The sequence below is a fragment of the Culex quinquefasciatus genome, chromosome 2 (assembly GCF_015732765.1).
Source record: "Culex quinquefasciatus strain JHB chromosome 2, VPISU_Cqui_1.0_pri_paternal, whole genome shotgun sequence".
Lineage (NCBI taxonomy): Eukaryota > Metazoa > Arthropoda > Insecta > Diptera > Culicidae > Culex > Culex quinquefasciatus.
In genome coordinates this window covers 220705113-220720752 of record NC_051862.1, presented here as the reverse complement: position 1 = coordinate 220720752, position 15640 = coordinate 220705113, and the positions used below count along the sequence as shown (strand labels likewise).

Genomic DNA, 15640 nt, shown 5'->3' with positions numbered 1-15640 from the left:
TTGAAGGTGGAGGCTTTTTTCGCGAGAGCACATTTAAATTTATTGAAACACACAAGAATAACTTAACAACGTAACGGACTATCAACTACTTGTGCGTCTTTTTGCCCTTGGCTTGAGTCTTCTTAAACAGCTCGGCTGCTTTCTGCTTCCGGTTGGCCATCTCCTCCTGGTCTTTGACTCGCTGCGGAATGGCCGGATTAAAGTCCGGGATCTTGTTTTGAACTGCCTTCTTGCGGGCTTCCTTGGCCGCGGCCTGGTCACCGAGTTTGTCCGCCGATTGGTCGTTTATCTTCGAGATGATACCGGAAATGTTGGCCAACGACGACGACGGCTTGTCTGGCAACTCAGGAACATCCGGTGTCGTCTTATCAGCCTTGGCTTTGGCCCTCGTTGCTCTCGGCTTTCTCGCCGCTGGTGCTTTTGCTGCTGCCTTCTTCGGCACCACCACAAAGTCTTCATCACTATCCGGTTCCGACAGGCAAATGACCTCCCCCTCCTTCGGCTCCTCCGCCTTGGGCTTCCTCTTCCTCACCACCTTCTTTTTAGGACTCTTCACCTGCTCAACAACCTCCTTCCCGGCCATCACATCCACCGCCTGTTGAACCCGCTTGCTAACTTTGACCTGATTGTGCGCCACAGCGCTCTGCACCTTGAAGTAGTTCTTGATCGACGACTGCGACTTCCGCTCATCCAACCGCTTCAGCACCGGCAGCAAAATGTCGTCCGTCTTCGCCTGCGGCCAGCCAAACTTTTGCTTCGCAAAGTCCCGCAAACTCTCCGTATCCGGATAGCCCCACGAAAAGGCGTCCTTGTTCCCGTCCACCGTCGGGTACAGGTACGCCTCGACGATCGCCGAACTCGGGAAGCCCTCGGTGAACTCGATGTTCTTCAGCTTGGACTTGAGCGTGATTCGCGTTCCGACGGAGTTGTTCCGGCCGTGGTTCCACCAGTCGCGGAATTTGCGCAGGCCGGACAGGAGGGACATCATTTCCGTGGTTTCGCCGTCCTTTTCCGGGGTTGGGGGGAATGAGGCGAGAACTTCGAGGGCGGTGACGGCGCCGATGCCGGAAATGCCTGGAAAAACAATATTATTAGTTATTTATTAACTCGATAATCCGGAATTTCGATTAACACAAGTTCAATTTTTCGAAGGTTATGAGACGGACATTTTTGTTTTATTTCCATGCTTTTAACATCAAATTTTAGTTCTGCGACCCCAATTTAGTCAAATTTTTAAAGTTGACCTCTTATTAAATTACCAAGTGCATTATCTCAATATTTAATCAACGCCATTTTGGCCGTCATTTTGTATACAAAAATTGTAAATCTTTTTAGGGTAGTTTTAAACTAAAATGGGGATCAAACTAAGCTCGACAATAAAAAATATATCAACGAAAAAAACAATCGTAATTCGTTTATTCGAAGTGCCTTCGGATAATCGGATCTGGAATTTAGTAAATTTATCTGAAATAGCAACATCCGCCTTTTTAATGTTGTGTCTTTTTTGTTGGTAACATGATAGATTGGGACATTATTTTTAACAAAATATCCGAGCTCCCCCTTCAAAAAAAAAGTGTATAATTAGCAGTACTCAGAACTTTGGATATGGATTTTACTGCCGTTCTACGCATAATTGTCCCATGTTCAAAAAAGTGCAACTGAGAAAAATGCGATTGAAATTTTTTGACCGTTTTTTTTTTGGTGATTCTACGCATAATTGTCTCGTGGGTCCCTATTCACCCCATAAGTCCCTTATCATTAGGTTTTGTGAATTTTCACGATTTCGCGGACAGCGTGAAATTCGTGAAATTTGAAGATTACCGTGAAATCCCGTGAAATTTATCAATTTTTCTCAGACCAATTCTTTAAAATAATAATATAATCAAAATTTCATTCATAAAAGACTTAAATTTTATTAGTTTTCAATTGAAATATGTGATATGAACCATTTAAAAAAATGTTAGCAAAACCAACATTAACATGAAATTGATACAACATTTACTAAGAAGTGAATGCTGCGAAAACTTAAACGATGTTAACAAAAATCAGTCAAAGAAAAAAAATATCCACGTATTTTTTTACAATCTCTGTCTTTTTCAACCGAAACATGTTAAATTCGATTAAACAAGTGAATTGTAATATTTTTTTAAAGATTGCACAGTTTTTTTTTTAAATTTTATTGATTTTTTTTAGAAATCAATTAAAAGCAAACAAATTTTTTTTTAAAGTAACATTCAGTGAAAGAAGTCGTCTTTCCCTTTTCCTCCGGTCAATGAGTAAACGGAGGAGCAAAAAAAAAAAACAGATAGAAAAATTCTAATTCATTAAAGCAAAGAAACATATTGAGAAAATAGATTGCTCTTTATTTGATACTCTAAAAAATATTCATAAATTTTATTTAGGAAACTTAATTAATTTAGCAATATTTTCATTAATTTTGAAAGATGTTTAAAGATTCATGCTTGGTTATTCAACATTAAATTAATATTTATTAGTTGGTTTTTTTTCTATTCGGTTTTTTATCTTTAAACTCACCTTTATTTAATTATTTAATCATTTTAGTATTTAATTATTTAATTATTTAATTATTTAATTATTTAATTATTTAATTATTTAATTATTTAATTATTTAATTATTTAATTATTTAATTATTTAATTATTTAATTATTTAATTATTTAATTATTTAATTATTTAATTATTTAATTATTTAATTATTTAATTATTTAATTATTTAATTATTTAATTATTTAATTATTTAATTATTTAATTATTTAATTATTTAATTATTTAATTATTTAATTATTTAATTATTTAATTATTTAATTATTTAATTATTTAATTATTTAATTATATAATTATATAATTATTATATTAATAAAATATATATATAATTATTATATTAATAAAATATATATATATTTTTTAATATTTTCATTAATTTTGAAAGATGTTTAAAGATTCATGCTTGGTTATTCAACATTAAATTAATATTTATTAGTTGGTTTTTTTTTTCTATTCGGTTTTTTTATCTTTAAACTCACCTTTATTTAATTATTTAATCATTTTATTATTTAATTATTTAATTATTTAATTATTTAATTATTTAATTATTTAATTATTTAATTATTTAATTATTTAATTATTTAATTATTTACTTATTTAATTATATAATTATATAATTATATAATTATATAATTATTTAATTATTTAATTATTTAATTATTTCATTATTTAATTATTTAATTATTTAATTATTTAATTATTTAATTATTTAATTATTTAATTATTTAATTATTTAATTATTTAATTATTTAATTATTTAATTATTTAATTATTTAATTATTTAATTATTTAATTATTTAATTATTTAATTATTTAATTATTTAATTATTTAATTATTTAATTATTTAATTATTTAATTATTTAATTATTTAATTATTTAATTATTTAATTATTTAATTATTTAATTATTTAATTATTTAATTATGTAATTATTTAATTATTTAATTATTTAATTATTTAATTATTTAATTATTTAATTATTTAATTATTTAATTATTTAATTATTTAATTATTTAATTATTTAATTATTTAATTATTTAATTATTTAATTATTTAATTATTTAATTATTTAATTATTTAATTATTTAATTATTTAATTATTTAATGCTTTAATCATTTAATTATTTCATTATATAATTATATAATTATTTATTTATTTAATTATTTAATTATTTAATTATTCAATTATTTAATTATTTAAGTATTTCATTATTTAATTATTTAATTATTTCATTATTCAATTATTTAATTATTTAATTTTTTAATTATTTAATTATTTAATTATTTAATTATTTAATTATTTAATTATTTAATTATTTAATTATTTAATTATTTAATTATTTAATTATTTAATTATTTAATTATTTAATTATTTAATCATTTAATTATTTTATTATTAAATAAATTATTACATTATTTAATTATTAAATTGTTAAATTATAAATTTATTCAATGATAAATTTATTGAATTTCATTTTTTTGCCATTTTCTTAGTTCGGATTATTTTCAGAATCATATTTTAGTTTGGAGAAATTTAGAGAAGAAAATAAAAGTAATTTTGTGTTTCGTTTTTCCAGATTAAAATTTTTGGCGAGAATTATCAAGTACAAAATTGCTAGATTTTATAATTTGATGATTTATTTTATCGTTTTAAATTTTTGAATTTTTTTTTGCTTGAATTTGTTTTCAAGGCAACGACATTTTAAATGCTACAAAAAATGCTAATATTGTTTCAGAAATGCCAAAAAAGGTTCAACTTGGTGCAGGTGGGATATGAATCCACATCTGATCAACGGTACTGATCCAAATGCTTTCTGTATTATTATTTTTTCGTTTGAAATTTCATTCATTCTATTACTCTCTTCTATGTTTGTCACGATTTTTTTTTATATGGCGCGGATTTCGCGCGGATTGGGTTTTGGGGTCGGCGCGGATCTGGCGCGGATTTTTTTTCGACTTTTCCGTAACAACCCTGCAAAATATACGAGCTCCCCCTTCAAAAAAAAAGTGTACAATTAGCAGTACTCAGAACTTTGGATATGGATTTTACTGCCGTTCTACGCATAATTGTCCCATGTTCAAAAAAGTGCAACTGAGAAAAATGCGATTGAAATTTTTTGACCGCATAATTGTCCCGTGGGTCCCTATTCACCCCATAAGTCCCTTATCATCCCAGTTAGCTTTATCACTCTTATTTGTTTTCTTCTTGCTATACAGTAGGTAAACAAGACACAATAATTCGTAAAACTGATAATTTCGTGAAAGAAAATTCTTGGTGGAACAATTACGCGTAGAAGTACAGCAATGAGACAAACAGACTTGATGTTGTTTTCAATGAGTTTCAGAACAAAATTCTAGATTTTATGTCAAACTTAACCTAAAAATGACAAAAAGTCGGAATCGATCAAAAATGACATGGGACAATTATGCGTAGAATGGCAGTTCAGATCTTTCATATTTTGGGAACCATTGAAAAGGTCGTTCAAGTACCTTTCTAAAAATATATCAATCGTTTTTACAATCTCCCAGACACTAACAAAATCTACAAGACATAACGAATGAGATCAAAATTCGTTCAGCCAGAATTTTATTCTGAGTCGATTGTATACGTGACGGTGGATCCAGAAAGCCTAATAAATAATTATTTCTCAGCGAAGAAGACAATAAGTTCATTGAAAAAAAAAGAAAAAAACACACACGCAAAAATAACATAAATTATGAGATCTAAATCAAAAACTTTCCCTATAAAAATATGATTGTCAAAAATTTTTATATTAATTGAAAATATGAAAAAAATATACTTGAATCAGATTATTTACAAAAAATATCAATAGAACTTTGTAGACATCCTACACTTGCACTCGAGAATGACATTTGAGAAGGGCGTAAGTTATTTAAATAATGTTGTTTGTCGTATTTAAAATATTTCTGTCTCTCTTAGCCGTTGCATCGTATCAAAGTATCAAATAGTGGTTTAAGAGAAACTTGCGGAAATTGGATGAGCTTTCCATAAATAATAAATACACTGAAATAAAAATATACACCTCTTCTATGAGATTTGCTGATTTTTACGTTTAAAAGTCAAATTTAAAGGTGCGCCACTATTTGTTTGTGCCTGCTTCGCAAAAAAATATGCGGTCAAAGGGAAACTTTTGGGAAATTGGACGAGGTTTTCGTTGAAAATATTTTTAGACTGAAAAATCAAGTCACACAAATAGAAATGACAAAAAACACCAAAAACTGACCAAAATCGCTGTTTTTCAATATTTTAATTTTTGAAATCACTGCCAACCTGGAATTTTTTTTTTGTAAAATTGTATGAAAAATCGATTCCGCGATTGGTTTTTGAAAATTTCGAAGCTAAGCCCCTTTAAAAAAAAAAACACAGTTCATCATCATCATTTATGCATTTTTTGTGGAGCTTTTTGCAACATCTTATCTGCCCATGTTCGCATAAATGCCCCATATGCAAAAACAGCAAGCAGAGAAAAATGCATTTGAAGTTTGTCCCACACATAAGGCAACGTGTAAAGTTTTTCCGAAAAAACTGGATTTCCTCCTGATTTCTAGAACAAAGTACTGGATGTTGTAGGCTTGTTTGAAAGAGCACACGATTTCGAACCAATCTGCATCAATAACTCAAATCCGATGAAAATGCATATGGGACATTTATGCGATCAGGGCCAGTTATGCAGTAAGTAAGTAAATTTGTCTAAAAAACTACGCAAGGCATATAGTTAGATTGGATAAGGTAAGGTGTGTGTTGGGACGCATTTGGCAACCCTGCAGCGATTGACAGCTAGAAGGAGAAAAATTGGTTCAGTGCATTTCCGCTTTCACACTCACACTAACACACAGCACGAACAACCAGGACAGTTTAGAGACGGCAAGAGAATAAACCAGTCGCAAATTACAGTCCACGCGTTTTTAATTCGTCTCTACATTTTTGGTCCTACTTCGCCGGATATTCGTAGTAGTTTCGGTCGAAAGGAACGGACAAGGGACCCGGTCGATTGGATGGGCGTAGATGCTCTCAACTCCGGTGAAAGATCCGGACAGTTCGTTATTGGAAGTTTTTAGTACGCCGATCGGAGAGCTGCAACAATCGAGAAGAAAGATGGCGGAAGAGTTCGACATTTTGGTGAAACAACGTGGTGCAGTGAAAGGAAAAATCACCCGGATTAAGAACGTGCTGGGCCAGCACACGCAAAACCAAACGATTCCGGATGAGTTCCTCCTGCACACCCAGCTGAAGACGATTGACGCAGCCTACGAGGAATTCAACCACTTCCAGAATAAGATCTACGCGGCCAAGCCAGCGGAAGCGGATGACCAGGAGAAGAAGTATGTCGAATTTGAAGCGGATTACAATTTCGTTCGGGCCAAGGTCTGCCAGTTACTGCGTGGGGTCAAACAAGAACCGGACCCCCAGCCTCCGGCAGCAGCCCAACCCGTGCGAGTGCAAGCGACATCTTCTCTCCACACGCCGCTGCCATCTTTCGACGGGAAGCCAGAAAACTGGTACAAATTCAAGGCCATTTTCACGGATGTCATGAGCAAGCACCCCGGCGAGTCAGACGCAACCAAGCTCTATCATTTGGACAAGTGCCTGGTCGGAGAAGCCGTTGGGTCAATCGACCAGCAAACGATCAACGACAGCGACTTTGCTGCTGCTTGGGCGGAACTGACCGAGCAATACGAGAATAAGAGGAGGATCGTTGACATTCACGTCGGCGGTTTACTTAACCTCAAACCGATGACATCTGAAAGTGGTAAACAACTCCGTGAGCTGGTGGACGGGTGCAAACGGCACGTAAGTGCTTTGAACTTCCACGAGTTCCCGATGGCTGGCCTTGCGGACATTCTGGTGGTCAACATTTTGGCGTCGAAGCTTGACATCGAAACGAGGAAAGTGTGGGAGACAAGCATCGAGCACGGCGAGATTCCGAACTACGCCGACACGGTGAAGTTTCTCACAACCCGGAGTCAAGTTTTGGAACGCATCGAGCTTGCTGACAACAAGCAGAAGAAGCCTGTCGCAGCAAAGACAACGAAGATTCCCGCACTGAAGGCATCGTCCCTGGCGGCGTCGGTCGAGTACCGGTGCGCATTTTGCGGACAGGAGCACCAGAACCATGAGTGCGGCGAATATCTCAAGCTGGATCCGAAGGAGCGCTACGAGAAGGCGAAGCAAACTGGAGTTTGTTTCAATTGCTTGAAGAAGGGGCATATTACGCGTCGCTGCTCCTCGACGAAGACGTGCAAGGCCTGCAAGAAGCGGCACCATTCTACACTACATCTGAACGAAACGGGTGTCGCTGTCGAGCAGCCACTTGCACGATCCACGCAGAACTCCACGACGGCTACGCCGAGCGCAGGACCAGCCGGAACGACGGCGGTCACAGCCTCCTGTGTGATCTACCAGCAACGGGCGCTTCTCTGCACGGCGATTGTGAACATCCTCGACGACGGTGGCAAGGCCCTGCCCTGCCGCGTACTGCTAGATTGCGGTTCACAAGTGAATCTGTGTACGGAGAAGGTCGCGTCGCTACTGCGACTGAAGCGACGAAGTGTGAACGTCGACGTCAAAGGTGTGGATGGTTCAACGACCAGGGTTACGGCCTTGGTGCACATCAACGTGCAGTCCCGAGACAACGTCTACACAAGCAACTTGGAGTGTCTGGTGATCAACCGTATCACTGGAACCATACCTGCGAAGAACATCGACATCTCTACCTGGCCGGTACCCGCCGGCCTGCAGCTAGCGGATCCGGAGTTCTACCGCCCTCAACGGGTGGACATGCTGATTGGCGTCGGCCAATTCTTCGGTCTCCTGAAAACTGGTAAGGTCAAGCTGGCAGAGAGCCTGCCGTTTTTGCAGGAGACAGTGTTCGGATGGGTAGTCGGTGGCCTGGCCGACTCCACGAGCTGGAAGTACGAAGTGACCCGCTGCAACGTGGCGGTCCAAGACGCTGAGCTGAACGACCTCGTCGAACGGTTCTGGGAATCCGAGGCGGTGCCGACCGCTTCAAGGATGTCGTCGGAGGAGACGGCATGCGAGCAGTGCTACGAGCAGACCCACAGCCGTGACCCGAGCGGTCGCTACGTCGTGATGCTACCCTTCCGTGGCAACGTGAGTCAACTCGGCGACTCGAAGCAGCACGCACTACAACGCTTCTCGTACCTCGAGAAGAAACTAGCCAAGAACGCGGACCTGAAGGCGGCTTACTGCGCTTTCATGGAAGAGTACGTGCGCCTCGGCCACTGCCGCGAAATCGACCCGTCCAAGGAGGAAGATGGTGGGTACTACCTGCCCCACCATGCCATACTGAAGCCAAGTTCGTCCACCACCAAGTTGCGCACAGTTTTTGACGCCTCGGCACAAACGAGTTCCGGGCTCTCGCTCAACGACACCCTGATGGTCGGTCCAACCATTCAAGATCCGTTATTCGATATCGCCCTTCGATTCCGGACGTACCCGTACGTGTTTACGGCGGACATCTCGAAGATGTACAGAATGGTTCGGGTGCACCCCGACCACACGAAGTTTCAACGTGTGTTTTGGAGAACGGACCCTTCCGAGTCACTCAAAACGCTCGAACTGTTGACCGTCACTTACGGGACGGCATCAGCGCCATACTTGGCGACCCGCACGTTGAAACAGCTCGCCCAAGACGAAGGACAAGCCTACCCTCGCGCTGCCAAGATTTTGGAGAACGATTTCTATATCGATGACGCACTTGCGGGTGCTGATACACTGAAGGAGTTGCTGCTGGCGCGCGACGAACTGGAGGAGCTGCTGGAGAAGGGAGGCTTCGAGCTCCACAAGTGGAGCTCCAATTCCGCCGAGTTTCTTGACACCATTCCAGACGAACGACGAGAGAAGCAAGTGTCATTTGAATTGAGTGGTGTGAACGAAATGATCAAGACTCTCGGCATTCTGTGGAACCCCACCAGTGACAAACTGCTGTTCCGCGTCGCTCTCACTGACTTGACTCAACCGGTTTCCAAACGCCGCATCCTGTCGGAAGTTGCCAGATCTTTTGACCCGCTAGGTCTGCAAGCACCGGTTTGTGTCACCGCTAAATTGATCCTGCGTCAGTGTTGGCGAAAGAAAGTGTCTTGGGACGAGCAACTGTGCAAGGTGCTTACGGAGCTATGGAACAAATTTCGTGGAGGACTGCGAGCGCTGATGGAGGTACAGATCGAGCGCCGAGTCATCGTGCCACACAGGGTGGCCCTGGAGCTGTACGCATTTTCGGACGCATCCCTGGAAGCTTACGGCACGTGCGTCTACGTGCGTAACATTCTGGCGGACAACACAGCAGTAGCCTACTTGCTGTGCAGCAAGTCGCACTTGGCGCCCAAAGAGACGATCCCGAAACTCGAACTGTGCGGCTTCCGGCTGATGTCAAGGTTGGTGTCCAGGGTAATGAAAGCACTCAAGGTGAAATTCACTCGGAAGGTGCTGTACAGCGACTCGATGATTGTACTGGGATGGTTGGCCAAGTCCCCAAGCGAGCTCGAAACGTACGTGGCAAACCGAGTTGCCGAAATCCACGAGCTTACCCCGAGGGCCGACTACGAGTACAAGTACGTGCGAAGCAGCGCCAACCCCGCAGACCTCGTCTCACGAGGACTCTTTCCGGAAGCGCTGATTGGGAATCGCTTCTGGTTCCATGGCGGGTTCCTCGAAGAAAACGACTACCAAGAAGACGAGATGGCCATCGTAGTCGAACTACCCGAAGTACGAGTTGCAGCCGTTGTGATAACCGACGAACAAGAAGAAGACTACAACAGGATCTTCACACGGTTCAGCTCGTTCCGCAAACTACAACGAGTGCTAGCCTACGTGATTCGCTTTTGCAACAAGACCCGGAAGCGATCCACGTACGGAGACAACGAGGAGTACCCAACCATACCCGAACTACGATCGTCGCTGCGCTCGATTGTGTACATGGTCCAGCAGCAACGAATGCAGACAGACATCCAAGAAGTGCTGAAGAAGCAAGGCAAGCCGAACGAGAGGTACACTGGCCGACTACGAAGCTTGAACCCGTGGGTCGACACCTACGGCATTCTACGAGTCAACGGACGGATCAAGTACGCCAACGTGTCGTACGAGCAGCGGTGCCCGGCCATACTGCCTGCCGAGCATCCAGTAACGGCGATCCTGGTTCAAGCTGTCCACGAGGAGAATCTGCACGTCGGACCGAGCGGAACTCTATCGGTTCTGCGGCAACGGTACTGGATCCTGAACGGACGAAACGCGATCCGCGCAAGGTTGCGGAAGTGCGTACGGTGCTTCAAGGTGAACCCATCGGAGACCAAACTGTTCATGGGAGACTTGCCCAGCTACAGAGTGACCCAGGCCTACCCATTTGAACGAGTGGGCGTTGACTTCGCTGGACCAATCTACGTACGCAAGGGGCACCCGCGCAAACCAGTGTACTGCAAGGCGTACGTGGCATTGTTTGTGTGCATGGTGACGAAGTGCATCCACATCGAGCTGGTGTCAAACTTAACGACGGATGCTTTCATTGCCGCCTTGCACCGATTTGTCGCTCGTCGCGGCCTTCCCTCCGACGTTTACAGCGACAACGCCACAAACTTTGCTGGAGCCAGCTCGGAGCTCCACGAGCTGTACGCGCTGCTGACGCAGCAGCTGACGAAGGATGCGCTTCAAGAGTTTTGTCTGCCCAAGGAAATTCGCTGGCATTTTATCCCACCACGGTCGCCGCACGTAGGAGGTTTGTGGGAAGCCGGCGTGAAGTCGGCGAAGCACCTGATCAAGCGGAACGCAGGTGAAACGAAGCTGACAGAAGAGGAATGGTCCACACTACTAACGCAGATTGAAGGCATACTTAACTCGCGGCCGTTGGTGCCGCAGACGGCGGACCCGGGTGACCTCAACGTGATCACGCCCGGTCATTTGCTGATTGGCCGCCCATTCAACGCGATCCCGGAGCCGGCGTACGATCAACTCAAGCCTGGAACGCTGACACGGTGGCAGCACCTGCAGAAGATGCGAGCTGACTTCTGGAAACGCTGGTCGGCGGGCTACCTGTCTGAGCTGCAGCAGCGGCAGAAGTGGAACAAGCAGCACACTGTCGTCAAGGAAGGAGATTTGGTGCTGCTCAAGGAGGAGAACGTTCCGGCGCTGCAGTGGAGGCTCGGCCGAGTTGTGAAGGTCCACCCCGGGCAAGACGGAGTCACCCGCGTGGTGACGGTAAAGACAGCAGGAGGAGTTTACAAGCGGTCGACGGCAAAGGTTGCGGTGCTCCCACTCGACGACGAAGCAGAGGAGAAGACAGCCGGTTGAAGTTCCCGGATGTCCACTGGCGGGGGAGGATGTTGGGACGCATTTGGCAACCCTGCAGCGATTGACAGCTAGAAGGAGAAAAATTGGTTCAGTGCATTTCCGCTTTCACACTCACACTAACACACAGCACGAACAACCAGGACAGTTTAGAGACGGCAAGAGAATAAACCAGTCGCAAATTACAGTCCACGCGTTTTTAATTCGTCTCTACAGTGTGTTTTCCAGCAATAGTTAGCACGAAAACCGGATTTGATATAGAATTTCAGAAAAGTGAAAATTTGAAAATAAAAACAGTTCAGCTTGGCACGTTAAGCAAACCTACGGATAAAAACGCGGTAAAATTTTGCCGGCAAATGTTCAAATTTTCACTTTTCTGAAAATCTTTTTATAAAATCCGGTTTTCGTGCGAACTATTTTTTGACAACTGGAAAGCCCTTATCTAATCTACATACCTTGAAAACCACGTGCTTGAAACCAATGGAGTTCAAATGTCAACATCAGTGCTTTTTAATTCGAAAACATTCAAATTAGCGAGCATTCGAATTAACGAATCCGTTCTATATAAAGCTTCATGTAATACTTCTTGCTTAAAAATTTCCGAAATTAGGCTTGAAATTTGTAATTTAAAGAACTCAAAAATGAGAGCCTGGAGGATGTAGCGCGCTGGATCAGCAATTTTACAAAAAAAAAAATATAATAAATAAATAAATAGGTTATAACACTCACCCGTCGTATAATCACTCCCCACCAGCAACGCCAGCTGAATCAGTTTCTTCCGGTCCATCTGGAACGCCCGCTCAATCCCCTCAATGGTAAACTCCATCACCAGCTTCTGCTGGTTGAAAAAGTTCTTGTACACCGTCTTCCCGCCAAACAGCCAGATATCGCTATCGTCCGTAATGGTCCCGTCGGTCAGCTCGATCTGGTTCAGGAACGCACACTGCGCTTCCGCCTCCATCGGTGCCACTATGAACGGGACGCCAAACAGCTTCAGCAGGTCCATGCAGTCCTGCTGCATCTGCTCGGTGATGGACATTCCGAGGCGCGCCTGGCGGTTCTTTTCCTTCTCGAGTTCGCGCTCTTGCTGGGCCAGGTTGAGGGACATCTTTTTCAGCTCGAGTGGGGTGGCTTGCTGTTTGAGGTCGCCGGCCATTTCCGAGATTAGTTGGTCGGCGGAGGGAGGGGGTGCGCTGCTGGTTGAGGGGAGCGGTTCCGGATCTTGGACGGGGAAGAGCTCTTTCGAAACTTTGATTGCTTTGGTGGGAGTTGGTTGATCTTCGGCGGACTTCTTCTTTGAAGAAGAGGTTGGAGTTTTGTTGACGAAAAAGGGTTGAGGAACTTTTGGGATGTCCTCTTCGGGTTCAGATTTCTTGGAATCGCTACCGGGTGTCCGGGAAACGACCAGGTGTTCGAGGGTGCCCTTTTTCGGGGTTCCTAGAAGAGGGACGACTTCCTGGGGTTTTGCCTCGTCAGATTGGATAATTTTGAAGGTCGTTTCTCCGGTGGCTTCCAGCGCCTTTTGGACCGCTTTGATCGGCGAGTAGCCAACCGTGGCGTCGCTGTCTTCGGCGTCGGAAATGGCCACCGGTTCGTCGACGAGGGAACTGTCCAGCTTGATGTCGTCCAGGTTGATTTGAGGTGTTTGACTTTTGAGCTGTTCCAGCTGTTGTTTGACCTGGTCGTGAACTGCTTCCGGTGGGGCCGGCTTGGAATCGACCTTCGGAATAAGTGGTTGGCTAAGGATGTTGTCCAGATCGATTACCGGAGGTGCTGCCTTCAACCTTTCCAACTCTTCCTTCAATTTGGCGTTTATGTCGTCGACCTTTTTAATTTGGATTGTGGGAAGTTTCGTTTCTACGGGCTTTTCATCGACCTTCACGGCCTTTTCCTCCTCTTTCACCTCAAAAACATCCGCAAAGATGTCGTCTTCATCTTTCAAGCCAATCTTGCTCGGCTCGATGAAGATTTCAACCAGTTTGCTCTCACTTCCGGCCTTCTCCGGCAGATCGTTCAGCGTGAAATCCACGACCGTGCCAAAGTGCGGCTTCTGATGGTTGCTCGGATTCAACGGAAGCAACACTCCCGGCGGACTGTCGCCCAAGTCGTCCTCCGGAACGTCCACAAAGTCCGAATCCGTGTCCGAAGAAACTTCCTGGACCTCCTCTACGGGATCGAGCGTCCCCTTCAAAATCGAAGCATTGTTGTGCTCGAACATCTGCGTGAAAGACTGCTCGACCTCCCCCGGGTCCACGTCCTGCGTCTGATGGAGCAGTTCCCGGACGTCGTCGTTGGACATCCCGCCGTACTCCAGCATGTAGCCGCGGGCCAAACTCATCGCTGCTCCGCCCAAAGCTTCCTTCTGCTGCCGGGACATGCGAACCTCCTCCGATTCCAACTCAATCACCACGTTTGGATCCACGTCCTGCATCAACGACATCTGGATGGCCATCTGCAGCTCCGCGTCCATCTCCTTATCGTCCTCGACTTCCCGATCGTCAGACTTTTTTATCTCAACTTTCGGCAGCTTCGGAGGCTTCGGCGCATTCTTTTCTTCTTCCTCCCGCTGCTTCGCCTTCTCGATCGCCTTCTGGACGTCCCTCACCAACAGGAACCTGGTATTTTCATCCGAAGCGATCTTCTGGGCCGCTTTATCCGAGGAAGTGTCAACACCCTCCTCCGAAAGCAACGCTTCCAACTCCGCCAAAGACAAGCACTTCCCTCCCATCTCCTTCTCCGCCTCCTCCAGTTCAACCTGGACCGTCCGGCGCTTCAGCAGCCTCTTCATCTGGAACGTCGAAAAGTTATTGCTCTCAACGGGAAGTTCGTGCAGTCTCCCCCAAGATGATTGCTTCCTCGTCTCTTTGATATCCGACAGAATGTCGTGCCTCACATCCGCTGGAAGGTTCTTAAAGTGCACGCTGGTAACGTCAATCGCGTTCAAATTCAAGTGATAAAAGTTCTTCGACCCCTTCTCGTCCCACGAGCTGTTACTTTCGTCCAAATCTGTCGCCGAACTGTCCGCATTCTTAAACGGAGAATCCTCCTTCAGCGGTGGCAGTTTAAACATCTCATCCGGCTCACCCTGCTCCTTGCTGCTATTCCCCGGCTTCTTCGACGGAGACACCAGCAAACTGGTCGCCGATCCAAGAGCCTGCTGAACTACCTTTTCCTTGGCCAATGTCTCCAGCAGAAGCTGCTGCAGCCGATCTGCCTCATTATGGAATTTGCTCTTGCTCTGGTTACGCTTGGCAATGGTTTGCCGCTTCAAGGCCGGAACGCCACCGTCAAACACGAAAACCGGCCTAATCCTATAGTACATCAGCTTGCAGAGGCGGTGGAACAGACCGAGGACGTGTGCGTTCGGCAGGGCGCTACCCTTCGAGTCCTGGAAGCCCTTCGTCACCTGGTGGAGCCATATCGAGATATCTAAAACCAGAAAACCCCATTCAGAACCAACTCCAGCACAAAGATTCAAAATCGCTCACTCACCAACGGCAAGCACCTTGTTCTCAAGCGTCTCTAGCGGGACCGGTTTGCCGGATTGTTCCACCAGCTTCCACAGGCCGGTCACTCCCATCGTGGAACGCGCACTGAGACAGGCTGAAATGCACGCACTTTCACTGCTTTTTCACGAATTTCACAAAATTAAACCGCGCTCCGCGAAATTTCCTGTTTGACAGGTTGCGTTGCGGCGGTGAATAAACAACAACAAATCAAGCTAGTGAGTCGTGAGAAACAGCGTCGCGACGCTGGA

The 15640-nt window shown here is 43.4% G+C and overlaps 1 protein-coding gene across 1 annotated transcript; it reads right to left on the bottom strand.

The window, feature by feature from the left end:
• Positions 1–15557, bottom strand: LOC6035783 (DNA repair protein complementing XP-G cells homolog). Its single transcript, XM_038252638.1, has 3 exons — positions 15376–15557; positions 12613–15312; positions 1–1074 (listed from the first exon to the last, which is right to left on the bottom strand). Exons 1-3 carry the CDS (start codon positions 15461–15463, stop codon positions 86–88), a joined length of 3777 nt encoding a protein of 1258 aa, XP_038108566.1. The 5' UTR covers positions 15464–15557; the 3' UTR covers positions 1–85.
• Positions 15558–15640: the final 83 nt, after the last annotated feature.